This window comes from Micromonas commoda, chromosome 3, assembly GCF_000090985.2.
Source record: "Micromonas commoda chromosome 3, complete sequence".
Lineage (NCBI taxonomy): Eukaryota > Viridiplantae > Chlorophyta > Mamiellophyceae > Mamiellales > Mamiellaceae > Micromonas > Micromonas commoda.
Window position 1 is genome coordinate 96,754 of NC_013040.1, and position 12,597 is coordinate 109,350.

Here is a 12,597-nt window from a genome sequence, read left to right on the forward strand (position 1 = left end):
CGGCATCGTCGCCAGTCTCGGTGTGCAACGCCGGATCACGCAGCGTCGCACGCGTCGCGTCGTCACGAACATCACAGCAAAGCGAGTCAACTCGTCGCAACACCTCGAAACAGGCGAACATGTCCGCCTTCACCGTCTCCGCCGTCGCTCCCGCCCTCGGGGTTAGGGCATCGGTCGGCCCCGCCCGTCGCGGCGCCCCCACCCGCGTCTCCCAGGTGAGCGAACGACCGAACCCGATCTCATCATCGCTCCGTGAGTACGCACGCGGGATGAAGGTACAAGGGGCGGTACAGGCCGCACCCACGGCTGCGCATCGCGTCGCGTCCAGCGGTCGCCCGGCGTTCGCGTTCGGATAGGACGATCTTCCGGAACCTTCCCCCGACACCGATCCGCGCGGACGGACTGACCGAACACCGCCCCTCCCGCCACGTCCGTCCACCGCAGGCCGTTCCCAAGGGCCTCGGAAGCGTCTCGCTCCCCACCCCTCGCCGCGGCGATGCCCTCGTGACGCGCAACTCCGCCGCCGCCGGCGCCGGCGGCATGGCCGAGGACCCGTACAAGGTGCTCGGGGTCAAGGAGGGCACGCCGGGCGACGAGCTCGCCAAGGTGATCAACCGCAAGAAGCTGCTCTACAAGACCGAGCCCGAGAAGCTCAAGCAGATGGAGGACGCGTACGAGCAGATCGTTCAGGCGTCCCTCGCCGCCAGGCTCCGCGGTGACATGTCCGGGGTGTCCGAGTCGGCTCGCAAGAACGACCTCGCGCCTTCGCTCTTCGGACCCTGGGCGCCGATACCTTCGGAGGCGCCGCTCAAGGACAAGAAGGTGAACATCGCCATCTCCGTCGCCGCCGTCCTCTTCGTGTGGTTCACCCCGGGGACCATTCGCACGATCCAGCCCATCATCTACGCCACCATCTTCCACGCCTTCCGCATGTTCATGAAGCTGGTGGACGTGGACCCCGGGCCCTCCGCGAACATCGATCGCGACGCGGCGACCAAGCACAACAACAAGAGGTTCTTCCGCGCCTTCGCGCTGGTGATGGGCACGTTCGCGGTGTCCCTCGGAATCACGTATTGGATCCCCAACATGATCTTCGAGACGTTCAGGTTGCAGGTGCCGGTGTGGTATCTCCTCAACCAGGAGGTCTTCGTCTCTGTCATCGTCGGCGGCTGCCTCGCTTACCTCACCTGCTTCTACCGCTAAACGGCGCGCGGGGTGTGGAGCTGGAGCGGAGTAGAGAGGACGTGACGCGGAGGGATGATCTGTTGTTAGGCGGGGCGTGTATATAGTAGGCATCGAGGAGGTATTCTAGAGGAGAGGTCGGAATGGGTCCGAGGAGGTACATACTTAGTAAGGCGAGGGAGACTCTCGCTTTTTTCTCAAAACGAAAAAGGATGAAGAAACGCACCGCGCCGCGACACACGTCACGCCCACCGACGTCGACATGTTCTCATCGCTCGCGTCGTCTTCGGTTCTTTCGCTCGCGACCGCCCCGAACGTCGGGGGAGGTCGTCGTCTCCGGCCCGCCCGCGGGTTCGCGCGCGATACGCCGTTTCCGATCCGCGGCGCGACGCTTCTCGTCCCGTCCGATGTTTCTCGCCTCGTCCTCGCCCGAGCCTCCGACGTCCGCGAGGGGGATTACGCCTCCGAGGATTCCTACGACGGGGACGACGACGGCGCGTGGGAGGGGATGAGCTCCAGTCGGAACCGAAGCGCGACGGTCATTCGCACCGCGGGTCGCGACGACATGTACCTGGAGGTGGACCTCCCCGCCCATAACATGGGAATAACCTTCACCTGCGGACCCGACGCCACGATAGCGATGGTCGAGAAGGTGCGGCAGGACAGCGCCGCGGAGCAGGCGGGCATCGAAATCGGTGACATCCTCTTCTCCTGCTCCGCCGTCGAGCTCACCGGCTCCGATACTCCCGTGGTCGTCGGGGACTCGGAGGGAACCGACACGCACTGGAGGCGGATCGACAACTTCAGGTGCCTCGGCCAGCCGTTCGACGTCCAGATGGCCGCGTTCAACTCGACCGCCATCGTCGACGCGGGGTTCAAGCACAGGATCGTCCGCGCGATATTCAGGCGGGACGTCAACCCCGACGGGCGATCGAGGGCCAGTCGCCTCGACGAGATGCTCGGCGATGAGAAAGCCGCGACTGATGACCCGACGGAAAAAGACGCCGAGACGTCCGTGGCCAAACTCGTGAGCGAGTCCTGGAAAGACATCGTCTCCGCGGTCACGATTGAGGGATTCGGCGAACTCTTGTTCAAGTCGCTGTTCCGACACGATTGGGATCTGGTCCGGCTCTTTCCGTTCAGGGACTGCGAGAGCTGGGAGGAGGTGAGGGCGCACCCAAAGTTTCAGTCTCACGCCGTCAACGTAGCCGGCGCAATCGACAAAGCCGTGTCCCTGCTCGGGAACTCGTCCGAGCTGGTGCCCGTGCTCCGGGGGCTGGGAGAGAGGCACCACGGCTACGGCGTCGAGGAGGAGCACTACGACCTCCTGGGCTCGGCGCTGCTCGAGGCTCTCGAGGAAGGCACCGCGCTCTCGGGGGTATCCCCGGGGGGCAGGGGTTGGACGCGGGAGCTCGGCGACGCGTGGACCGAAACTTGGGCAACCGTCGCCGCGACCATGAAGGGCGATCTGTACGGAACCAGCCCGAGGTGAGACGAGGACGCGGAGGAAACGACGGAAACGAACGAAGACGGACGAAGGGGGAAGACGGACGAAGGGGAAAGACGAACGAACGACGAGCGGACCATCGAAGATTTCAATCGCACGATTCATTTTACATCAATTCGAAACGCCGCGCTAAGATTTTAGTTGAACCTCCAGGATATGAGACCCATGCTGGGCAGCTCGGCGAACCCCGACGGGGTCCCATCCTCCGAGCGCGCGCACGACCCGTCCGTCCCGTCCGGTGACGCGTCGATGAACTGCTTCCCCGGGACGTCAGACTCGATAGCCTCCGCCCCGAGCGCCGCCGCGTTGAGTCCGTCTTCGAGCAACCCCAAGCCGCGACGAAGCGAAAACGACGAAGCGGTCCCAACCCCGGCCTGCGCGGCGGGCCTACGCGGCCCGCCCATCCCCGCCACCGCGTCCCCGCCCTTCGCCGTCAACTGCGCCTTCTCCTCTTCCCTGGCCTTCTCCTCCTGCGTCACTAACATGGCAATCTTTCCCCCGCTGAACTGTTTCTCCTCCGGGAACATCTCGTCATTGAGCAGCCTGTTCATGACGTACTCCTCGCTGGGGCACGGGCACGTCCACCCGCCGCTCCTGGTGTTCACCGCGATGGCCGCCTCGACGGGTTTCAGACCCGCGCCTCGCGCCGCGTTCGGGGGGTTCTTGTAATCGGCGAAGAAGCCGCGAGCCATTCGCCACTGCCCGAGCTCGGCGGCGGTGTGCGTGGACAGCGGAACGTACCTGTGCATGTAGGCGTCCCACCTTCGCTTGAACCCGCGCAAAGCCTGGGGGGTGCCCGAGAAGACGCGTGGCATCACCATCGTCTCTCCGGCGCGGCACGGCTCCACCGCCTGGGCCTCGCGGACCGCCCTGGGGTGGCACGTGAAGTGCACCTTCTCGTCCTTGGCTCCCGCGACGAGCGCGGCGGGGTCGAGCGGGTGCGCCAGGAGCGCCTTGAGCGCGCCGGGTCCCGCGACGTCCCCGTCGAACCACGCGAACTGACTCGTCTTCTCGGCGTCTGGGTCCGACTCGCACATCTCCGCGGCGTCCACCATGAAGTTGACCTTGTTGTACCACACGAACGCGTTGGCCGAGTTGGCGCAGCCGCCGATGACAGCCTCGGGCCGTAAGCCCGTCGCGGGCTTGAGCGGGAGGTTCTTGACAGCCTTCACCTGGCACCGGAACTTGCCGGACCCGAGCCTCGGGACGGGCGGCGCGAGCTCGTTGGAGAGCGCGCGACCGTTGTCGTACAGCCTTCGCACGTGCGCGCACATCTCCGGGGAATCGGCGAAGAAGACCGAGTTGAGCCGAGCTCGGCCCGCGTTGCACGCCGCGTGTCGCACCCCGGTGAGGTACCGCGTCGGGTCCGGCGCCCCAGGACCGTCCACGCGGAGGAAAGCGGAGACGAAGGTGGTGTCGCGGACGGCCCTGGCCCTCGGGCCGAGCTTGATCGCCTCGCCGTTGGGACCCAGGGTGGTCTCGTCGGACATGTAAAATTCCGTCGCGACGTCGAAGGTTTTACCAGTCGCGGGGTCCGCGAGCGAGTCGGAGCACGACAAGTGCTGCGCGAGGTCGACGCCGGACCACCTCGAGGCGGGAACGGACGACGCCTTGGGGTTGCTCGGGGCGACCCCGAGCGCGGCCTCGGCCTCGTGGCGGGGGCGGCGACTCACCGGGCGGCGGTTGCGGGTGCGGTGGCCGAGCGCGGCGCCGTTGGGGTGGTGGTCCTTCCACCATTTGATCTGCTCCGGGGTGGGGTGCTTGTCTCCGGCGTCCGAAGCGGGAGCCGCGGAGGTGGGGTCGGCGGCAGCCGCGGGCTCGGGCTCCTCCTCCTTCTCGGCGGCCGCCGCGGGCTCGGGCTCCTCCTCCTTTGCCGCCACGGGCTCGGGCTCCTCCTCCTTCTCGGCGTTCGCCGCGGGCTCGGGATCCTCTGCCTTCGCCGCCACTGGCTCGGGCTCCTCCTCCTTCTCGGCGGCTTCGGCTTCCTCCTCGACGGCGTCGGGCTTCTCCTCGACGGGTTCCGCGTCCTTCTCGTCGTCGTGTCCGAAGGGCTCGACGGGCTCGACGGGCTCGTCGTCGTCGTCAGCCTCGGGCTCCGCCTCAACCTTCGAGTCGTGAGCTCCGAAGGGCTCGATGGGCTCGGCCGGGTCGGGGCCGTCCTCGTCATCGTTCTTCGCCTCGGAATCATGAGCGCCGAAGGGCTCGACGGGTTCGGGCTCGGGTTCCGGCTCGGGTTCGGTGTCGGCGAGCTCGACATCAGCCTCGAGCTCATCCTCGCCCGTCTTGGCCACCTCACCTTCCTTATCAGCGACGGGCTCGGGCTCAGTCGAAGCGACGGGCTCGGGCTCAGTCGAAGCGACGGGCTCGAGCTCAGTCGAAGCGATGGGCTCGGCCGAGGGCTTAGTCGCCTTCGCCTTGGCGCTCGCCTTCGCCGCGTGCTTGGCGCTCGCCTTGGTCGATTCGACACCCTCGGCGCCCTTCTTGTCGTCCTTCTTATGCGATGCCTCCTCCAACTCGATCAGCGCCTGGTTTCGAACCTCGAAGACGTCCACGGAATCGTCGAGCTGGTTGTACCAATCCTCGGCGCCCTTCTCGTCGTGCTTCTTCGCCTTCATCGCCGCCTTGTGGAGGAGCTGTTCTTCGGGGGTGACGTACGCGGGCGGGCCCGGCGGGGGCTTGCGCGTGAGCTCCTCGAGCTGCTCGAGCTCCGACTTTTCCTGGTCGGTGAGCTTGAGATTTTCGTTGGCCTTCTTGTCCTTCGTGGAGAGGTGCTCCAGGGCCTCCTCGTGGTGCCTGAGCGCGGCGCGCGGGTCGAACGTGGAGGTCGTGGGGGCGTTACCGCCCGCGAGCATCTTCTCGGCAGCCTCCGCGGGGTTCACCGAGGGCTTCTTCGAGGACCCTTTGGCGTCGGGGCCACCTTTGCCCTTGGCCATCGCGGTGAGCTGGTCCATCATCTCCTTCTCCTTGTTGAGAAGGATGTCGTTCTGCTGCGACGCGATGTCCTTGTTCGGGTCGATCTCGCCCTCGATGGAGCCCTTGGCGTTCTCGTTGTGGAGGAGGTCGAGGATGTCGTCGGTCCCCTTCTTCTTCTTGTGGTGCTTGCTGGACTTCTTGCCGGCATCGCCGGACACGATGGAGAGCTTGCCGTCCGCGCCGTGCAGGATCTTGGTGCCGTCGTCGAGGGTCTCGATCCAGGACCTGTCCTTGTTCGACAGGTCGCTATCAGCGGAGTGGTACGAGCCCATGAGATGCACGCCGAGCATCACGCACAGGCCGATAAGCAGCAGCGCGGCGAGCGCGGTCACGCCACGGCTCAGGAGCCTGTCGGCGCCCGAATCCGATTTCTTGGCATTGCCGCCGCGGCCGCGGGAGTCGCCGGCGAGCAGCGGGGCGTCCTCGCCGCCGTGGGGGAATCGCGATGGCATCGGGGCGCGATCGATGTATCGATACGCGTGTCCTGACACCGCGCGACGCGGTCTCTGCGGGCTCGACGGCGAGGATCCGATGTGAGCCGCGCGCTCCGCGGCGGTTACATTATTTTCCTCGACATCCCGCGCCCCGCGCTAAAATCCACCCAGACCCAGCAACAAAAAAACAGAATTAAAAGTTAGTCTGTTTGACTTGTAACTGCCAGTCAGTTTGGCTTCAGACATGTTTACGATTAACCAGGGAAGTCCGGATCTGGTTTTTTGTGGGGAAGTCGGTTGGACCGCCAGGTAGGAACCAGGCGGGCGGATCCTGCGGACAAGCAAAGAGCGGACAACTGAAGCAAAGAGCCCAGACGACAACAACAAAACAGACGACGAATTTAACACTCAGTACAGTCCCGGAGACGCATCCCCACCCGGGACACCCCACAAAAAGCGACATTTTGCGCCGCACACGTGCCGCATATCGACATGGCCTGCGCCGTCCTCCATCCCCCCTCGCCCGTCGCCGAAATGTTCGGCAGGAGACCCGCCGAGCCGAGCGCGGGGCTGCCATTTTCACAGGCCACTTTGGACCGTCTGGCGACTGCCGCGGCGGACCTGCGACGCTTCCTCGCGCGGGTTCACTTCGCGCACGAAACCGTCCCGGGTATGATGCCCGGCGCACTCTACCACCCCACGGAGGTGTTCGACCTCGCGAAAGCGCGGTACGAACACGTTTGGATGCCCCTGCTCGCCTCGGAGAACTCCGCATCCCCCAGGAAGCTCGCGGCGCCCCTGGACGTCCAGTGGATGCACCACCTGCACCGCCTCGACCCCGACGCGTACCGAGTCGACTGCGAGCGCGCGTTCGGTCGCCTCGTCGACCCCGCGGATCCGTTCCTCGTCGCGGGCGACGGCGCCCCTTCGGACGACCAGGCGGCGGAATCGTTCGCTCGGGACGCGTGGAACGCGATTGCGCCCGAGTGGCCCTTCGACCTCGAGGCGGCGCTCGTCGATCACCGCCGCCGCGGCGGGCGTCTCCCACCACGCGGGTCCTCGAGTGCGATCTCGTTCGATTCGTCGTCGTGCGATATGATCGGCAGCGCGACTCGGCAGGGGGGTTTCCTGTGGCAGGTACTCCCGTCTGAGACTTACGGCGACGAGGATTTCATTCATCGCGCGGCGAGGCGGTACGCCATGCTCGTCATCCTTTGGCGGGACTTCCCCGGGGAGTTTCTGGTGCCGACGTACGATCAGGACCTGGTGTGGCACGCGCACTTGTCGGTGCCGAGTGTCTACGAGAAGGAAATGCGAACCGCCACGTACCGGAACGCGATCGGCCACGACGACTCCGTCAACGACAGGACGCCGGGCGCAAAGCTCGAAGTGCGAGGACGGCGGACGATGGAGCTGTGGAGGACGCATTACCCTGTCAGCACGTGGGACGAACCGTACGCCCGAAGGGGGGCGATGTGGCGGGGCGACGCTCCTGACTGGTACTGGACGTGCCAGTTTCCGAGGCCGATTCCGCCTTCGCGCGCGCCCGGGCCCGTGACGGAGGGCAGCACCTTCAACCAGAGAATCCCCGCCGTCGAGCTCGCCCCAAACGTCTTCTACGCTCCCCCGTCCAGAATCTACGATTACACCTCGAGGGGAAACGAAAAGTCGGGCTGGATATGCACCTTCGAGGAGCTAGTGCCGCCGCCTTTCGAACGAGCTGTCGACCCGGGCGTGCAGTACGTCAAGGTAAAAGTGCGGTACGCAGGGACGACCGAACTCGTCGAGGGAGCTTGGCTTCGCTTTCAGGTTCCGATTGGGATATTTCCGCCCGAGTTCATCGCGGATGTTGATGACGCTAGCTTCATCACCACTTGTTCCTTCCCGGTACCACATTGCGAGAAGTACTTGCACGCGACGTTTGTCACGCCGGTGGACATCCGCCACGTCATCGCACAGTATCAGAACCGGGGTTGCTGCGTCTTTTGTTGCGGCGGTGGTCAACAGAAGAATGACTACGGGCTCGGCCCCGCGCGACAGCCGACGACGAGTTCTTACGGCGGCGGGTGCGGCGCAGCCTGTGGAAGCGGCGGAGGCGGCGTCGGCGGAGCCTGTGGAGGCAGCTACGGCGGAGGAGGCTGCGGCGGAGGAGGCTGTGGAGGCGGCGGAGGCGGCTGCGGCGGAGGAGGAGGCTGCGGCGGAGGATAGCCGTCGAGTCATTTCAGAAATTTCATTTTATTACGCGTCAATCGCTCCGTCGCTAGCGGCTGCTGCTGGAGCTGCTCGATGAGCCGCTGCTGCTGCTCGACGAGCCGCTGCTGGAGCTGCTCGATGAGCTGGACGAGGACGGGCTCCTCTTCCGTCGTCTCCTCTTCTTCTCTCCGCCCCCGCGGTCGTCGCTCGCCGAGTTCCCGTCCCCGCGCCCGGGAGAAGAGCCTCGCCCGCCCCGACCGCCGGGCTCCTCGATCGAGTCGCGACGCGCGCGCTTAGTTCCCCCCGGTCCGACACCGCCTCCGCTTCGGGGGCTTCGGCTGTCGACGCGAGTCCCGCCGCGAGCGCCCCGCCGCCGCGGCGACCGGCTGAAGCTCCCGCCGCGGCTCGGAGAGGCCCTTCCCCTCCGAGAAACTTGCTTTCTCGGGGAGCGGGACCGGCTGCGGCTGTAGCTCCTACCGCGGCGACGCGGCGACCTCGAGAACGACCGGGACCTCGACCTCGACCGGGACCTCGAGAAAGACCGGGACCTCGAGAACGACCTGGACCTGGACCTGGACCTGGACCTCGACCTGGACCTGGACCTGGACCTGGACCTCGACCGCGACCTGGACCTGGACCTCGATCGCGACCCGCCCCCGCGGTTCTGAACCTTCCTCGCGACGGCCATGTACCCGTCCATCTCCGCGTCGAGGTCCTCCTGGGTCCGAGGCCTACCCCTGCCACGCTCGGCCGGGCTCCAACTCCTGCCCCTGCCCCTGCCCCGGGCCCCGTCGTCGCCGCGCGCCGCGGCCGGCTCAAACGTGATGCCCGCCTTCTCCATTCGCGCTCGCTCTTTCAGCGCCCTCTTCTCCTCCTTCTTGCGAACCTTCTCCGCCTCTTTCCGCTCCTTCTCCGCGCGTTTACGCTCCTTCTCCCTGCGACGCTGCTCCTTCACGCGGCGCTCCTCGCGCTGGCGCATCTCCTCCTCGCGGTCCGCGCGCTTCTGGTCTCGGATCTTCGCCTGGAGATCCTGATCGAACGCTTCGCCCTCCCTCTCCTCGGCGTGCTCCCTGGTGATGCCGAAGGCCCTGCGGAGGGACTCCATCTTCTCGGCTTTGCGCCTGGCGATGGCGTGCGTGTCGTCGGCCCTGAGGTCGGAAGCGGGGAGGGCGTGGTCAGCGAACGGGTTTTAGGGTTGGCGCGAAATGTCGGGTCGACTCTTCCGTCGCGAAGCGGCGGGCGGGTGGTGACTCACGGTCCGGGCCCGCTCTTCCGCTCGGCCTCGCGCTCGAACTTGACGCGAGCCTCCTTCAGCCGCTCGGCGATCTCCTCCGCGTCCACGCCCTTCTCCTCCAGATCATCCTCGAGCTGCGCGAGCTTCACCTCGATCTCGCGCTTGCGCTGGTGCGCGAGGATCTCCTCGTTGGGCTTGTTGGACTTGGGCCCGGCACCGTGGATGTCTTTGAGGTCGCGCCACTCGGTGCGCTGCAGGCGGGAGGCGCTGCGGTGGAACTTGTTCGTCTGGACGTAGCCGTTGGTCCCGGAACCGCGGGTGGTCTGCAGACCGATGCCATTGTACGACATCGTTCGCCGCGCGCGTGACACCGCCTCAAACTCTGAATGCGGCTGGCGCCCGCGAGCCGAGCTCGCCGAGCGGGGGGGCGGGATGAATCCAGTCAATCGTATGAGAGCCAGTCACAGGGAGACTCGTTTTCGCTGGCTCGAAGGGGCACGAGGGGCTCCGCGATCGTGGGCTGGACCAGGCGGGTCGGGGCGCGGGGTCGACCCCGTCGGGGGTTGACACGCACGGACGAGACGCGCACGCGAGGATGCTACGGTTCAAGTAAGAATTACAACGCCGGGAGCCGCGGCCACGCGCGGCGACCCCTCGGCTAATCGTTCGAGAAGCGACCCAAAAAATATCGCCCCGCGCGGAGCCCTAGTCACCCGGGCCCCTCTTCCCCCCCCACCCGCCAAGGAAACACGCCCGATCACCGGATCAGTGGTGCCCGTGCTTGGCGGCCATCATGTGGCGGTACTCGGTGGGCCACACGGTGATGTAGGCGGTCACGAACACGCCGCACATGACGTGGTAGATGGGCATCGGGGATCCCGCGTCGATGTACTTGGTCTTGTACTCGGCGATGAACTTCTGGGTGTGGGAGGTGACGTTGGCGACGGTGACCTTGTCCTGGAGGAACTTGGGGACCTCCTTCACCTTAAGGGCGCCGAGCTGGCGCAAAAACTGGGACATGGCCGGCGACTGGCGGCGCGCGTGCGTGTGGCGCGGAGGCGTGATCACGAACCGAATATCCAACAAACAGCAGAGCAGGGGGATCCGGTTTTCTCAACATTTTTGGCAAGGGAGCCAGAAAAAAAGTACCGGGCGCGACAAACGCACGAGTAAACGACTCAACGACACACATCACTAAGTTTAGCCCATCCCGTGGACTCGACTCTCACGCGTCCTTGACGTCGGCGTCGACGTCGAACACGTCCCCGGACCCGTAGCTCTTCCGGCCGGCGGAGCTCGAACCTCCGCCCGTGCCGCCGCCGCCTCCCATGCCTCCCATGCCTCCCATGCCGCCGTAGGGGTTACCCCCCATGCCTCCCATGCCTCCCATGCCGCCCATGCCTCCGTAGGGGTTACCGCCCATGCCGCCCATGCCGGCGGCCTGCTGCTCGCGGAACCGCGCCTGCGCCTCGGCTTGCATCTTCTGCGCCCTCTCGGCGAAAAAGTTGGGAAAGAGCAGATTGGTGAGGAACACGCCGGTGATTCCGAGCGTGACAAGGGTCCAGAAGAACCCGGAGAAGAAGAGCCAGATGAAGAAGACGGAGTTTGCGATCCTGCCCAGCGGCGTGGCGCGGAACTTTTGCACCTCCGCCCACGCGGGCGGCGCGACTCTCTTGACGAACGCGGTGGCGCCGAGCTTCTCGTCGAGGTTCACGATTGCGTCTCTGAACCCCTTCGTCTGTTCCCTGAGCTTGGCGCCGACGCCCCACTTGACGTCGACCCTGTTTGCGGTCTCGCGGATGGTGTTGAGGACGGACTGGAACACCTTGCTCGGGTCGAAGCCCGAGCCCGAGTCCTTCTTCGTCTCCGAGGACGAGGAGGAGGAGGAGGAGGAGGAGGAGGTGGATGAAGACGATGATGATGAAGAGGAGGAGGAGGAGGACGACGACGCTCGCTGCTGCTCCTGCTGCTGGGTCGATGAGGACGATGCCCCGGAGCCGGAGCCCGCCGACGCCCCTGATGAGCCTCCTCCCTTCATGGCCTTCTGATCGTCGGTGAGGAGGGCGTACTTGGCCTCGAGATCGGCTCGCTCGAAGCACGAGCTGGTGTCCACGCCCGCGGCCACGAGGGCCTTCTTCATGTCACCGATGGATACCCTGTCGCCCTTGGACGCGCGCGCGAGGAGTGCGGCGCCGCGGACGCGACGCGCCTCCCTGAACGCGGGCGCCGATCGCGCGGCGACTCGAGATCTGGAGATTGCCGTCGGCGCGGGGCGCATCGCCGAGGGGACCGCGCGGGCGGCGGCTCGGGATCGCGGTACCGAGGTCGCCGGCGCCGCGCGGCACGTCGCGATCGTGGCTGAGATCATTCCGGCGTCGCGGATACGCGCGTGTGACTACGCGGCTGCGCGGGTGCAAGTGCCGCGGAAGCCCCTCGAAACTCCCCCACGACCTGACGACGGTTGCGAGCCACGAAATCCGCCCGGATATTTTCGCAAACCCCGCCCACTCGCATCGACGCATCGCGGCCACACGATCCGTGATGTCTCGCGCGTTCATCGTCGCGTCCACGAGCTCCGGGCTCGTCGCGCCTGGGCGCGCGCCCCGCACGCGCCACAGCGGCCCGAATCCCGTCGCCCTCAAGCCCATCGGCAGGTCCCCGGCGTACGCCCCCTCCCTGAAGAAAAAAGAAGATGACGTCGGTGGGTCCAGGAACAAGCCAGGCATCGCCAGGCTGTTCGGCGGTGGCAACAGCGACATGAAGGCGAAGGTCGCGCAGCTGGAGTACGAGCTCGAAAACGAGAGGGCGCACGCCTCGGAGCTGGGCGGCAAGCTCCGGGCCGTTGAGGGCGAGCTTGCCAAGGTCAAGGACAGTCTGGACCTGTACAAAGGGCGATGCAAGGAGCAGGAGAAGGAGATATTCAAGCTGGAGAAGAAGAACGAGGAGACGCAGCGGGGTTTCGACACGGGCATGGCAGTCGCGAAGAAGCAGATTAAGTACTTGGAGGAGCTGCTCGAGGAGGAGAAGAGGAAGAACCAGTGACGGTCGTATAACTAGCTAGACTATTGACAGAC

General features: G+C 65.9%; 8 protein-coding genes across 8 annotated transcripts; 4 read left to right on the forward strand and 4 right to left on the reverse strand.

The window, feature by feature from the left end:
- Window positions 1-540: 540 nt before the first annotated feature.
- On the forward strand, window positions 541-1,203 carry MICPUN_99254 (predicted protein; the record flags this gene model as incomplete). The annotated part of the gene is made up of 1 exon (XM_002500303.1): window positions 541-1,203. One exon carries the CDS (start codon window positions 541-543, stop codon window positions 1,201-1,203), a length of 663 nt encoding a protein of 220 aa, XP_002500349.1.
- A 241-nt stretch (window positions 1,204-1,444) lies between these two features.
- On the forward strand, window positions 1,445-2,674 carry MICPUN_56622 (predicted protein; the record flags this gene model as incomplete). The annotated part of the gene is made up of 1 exon (XM_002500304.1): window positions 1,445-2,674. The coding sequence occupies one exon, from the start codon at window positions 1,445-1,447 to the stop codon at window positions 2,672-2,674; it is 1,230 nt and encodes a 409-aa protein (XP_002500350.1).
- Window positions 2,675-2,826: 152 nt separating this feature from the next.
- On the reverse strand, window positions 2,827-6,114 carry MICPUN_56623 (predicted protein; the record flags this gene model as incomplete). Its single annotated transcript, XM_002500750.1, has 1 exon — window positions 2,827-6,114. The coding sequence occupies one exon, from the start codon at window positions 6,112-6,114 to the stop codon at window positions 2,827-2,829; it is 3,288 nt and encodes a 1,095-aa protein (XP_002500796.1).
- A 474-nt stretch (window positions 6,115-6,588) lies between these two features.
- MICPUN_56624 (predicted protein) lies at window positions 6,589-8,304 on the forward strand (the record flags this gene model as incomplete). Its single annotated transcript, XM_002500305.1, has 1 exon — window positions 6,589-8,304. One exon carries the CDS (start codon window positions 6,589-6,591, stop codon window positions 8,302-8,304), a length of 1,716 nt encoding a protein of 571 aa, XP_002500351.1.
- Window positions 8,305-9,157: 853 nt separating this feature from the next.
- MICPUN_80268 (predicted protein) lies at window positions 9,158-9,873 on the reverse strand (the record flags this gene model as incomplete). Its single annotated transcript, XM_002500751.1, has 2 exons — window positions 9,158-9,437; window positions 9,545-9,873. Coding segments are annotated over 2 exons (609 nt in total), but the record flags the coding sequence as incomplete, so codon positions are not given.
- Window positions 9,874-10,288: 415 nt separating this feature from the next.
- MICPUN_56626 (predicted protein) lies at window positions 10,289-10,543 on the reverse strand (the record flags this gene model as incomplete). Its single annotated transcript, XM_002500752.1, has 1 exon — window positions 10,289-10,543. One exon carries the CDS (start codon window positions 10,541-10,543, stop codon window positions 10,289-10,291), a length of 255 nt encoding a protein of 84 aa, XP_002500798.1.
- A 140-nt stretch (window positions 10,544-10,683) lies between these two features.
- On the reverse strand, window positions 10,684-11,926 carry MICPUN_107857 (predicted protein). Its single transcript, XM_002500753.1, has one exon. The coding sequence runs from the start codon at window positions 11,889-11,891 to the stop codon at window positions 10,749-10,751; it is 1,143 nt and encodes a 380-aa protein (XP_002500799.1). The 5' UTR covers window positions 11,892-11,926; the 3' UTR covers window positions 10,684-10,748.
- A 138-nt stretch (window positions 11,927-12,064) lies between these two features.
- MICPUN_56628 (predicted protein) lies at window positions 12,065-12,565 on the forward strand (the record flags this gene model as incomplete). Its single annotated transcript, XM_002500306.1, has 1 exon — window positions 12,065-12,565. The coding sequence occupies one exon, from the start codon at window positions 12,065-12,067 to the stop codon at window positions 12,563-12,565; it is 501 nt and encodes a 166-aa protein (XP_002500352.1).
- Between the last annotated feature and the right edge of the window lie 32 nt (window positions 12,566-12,597).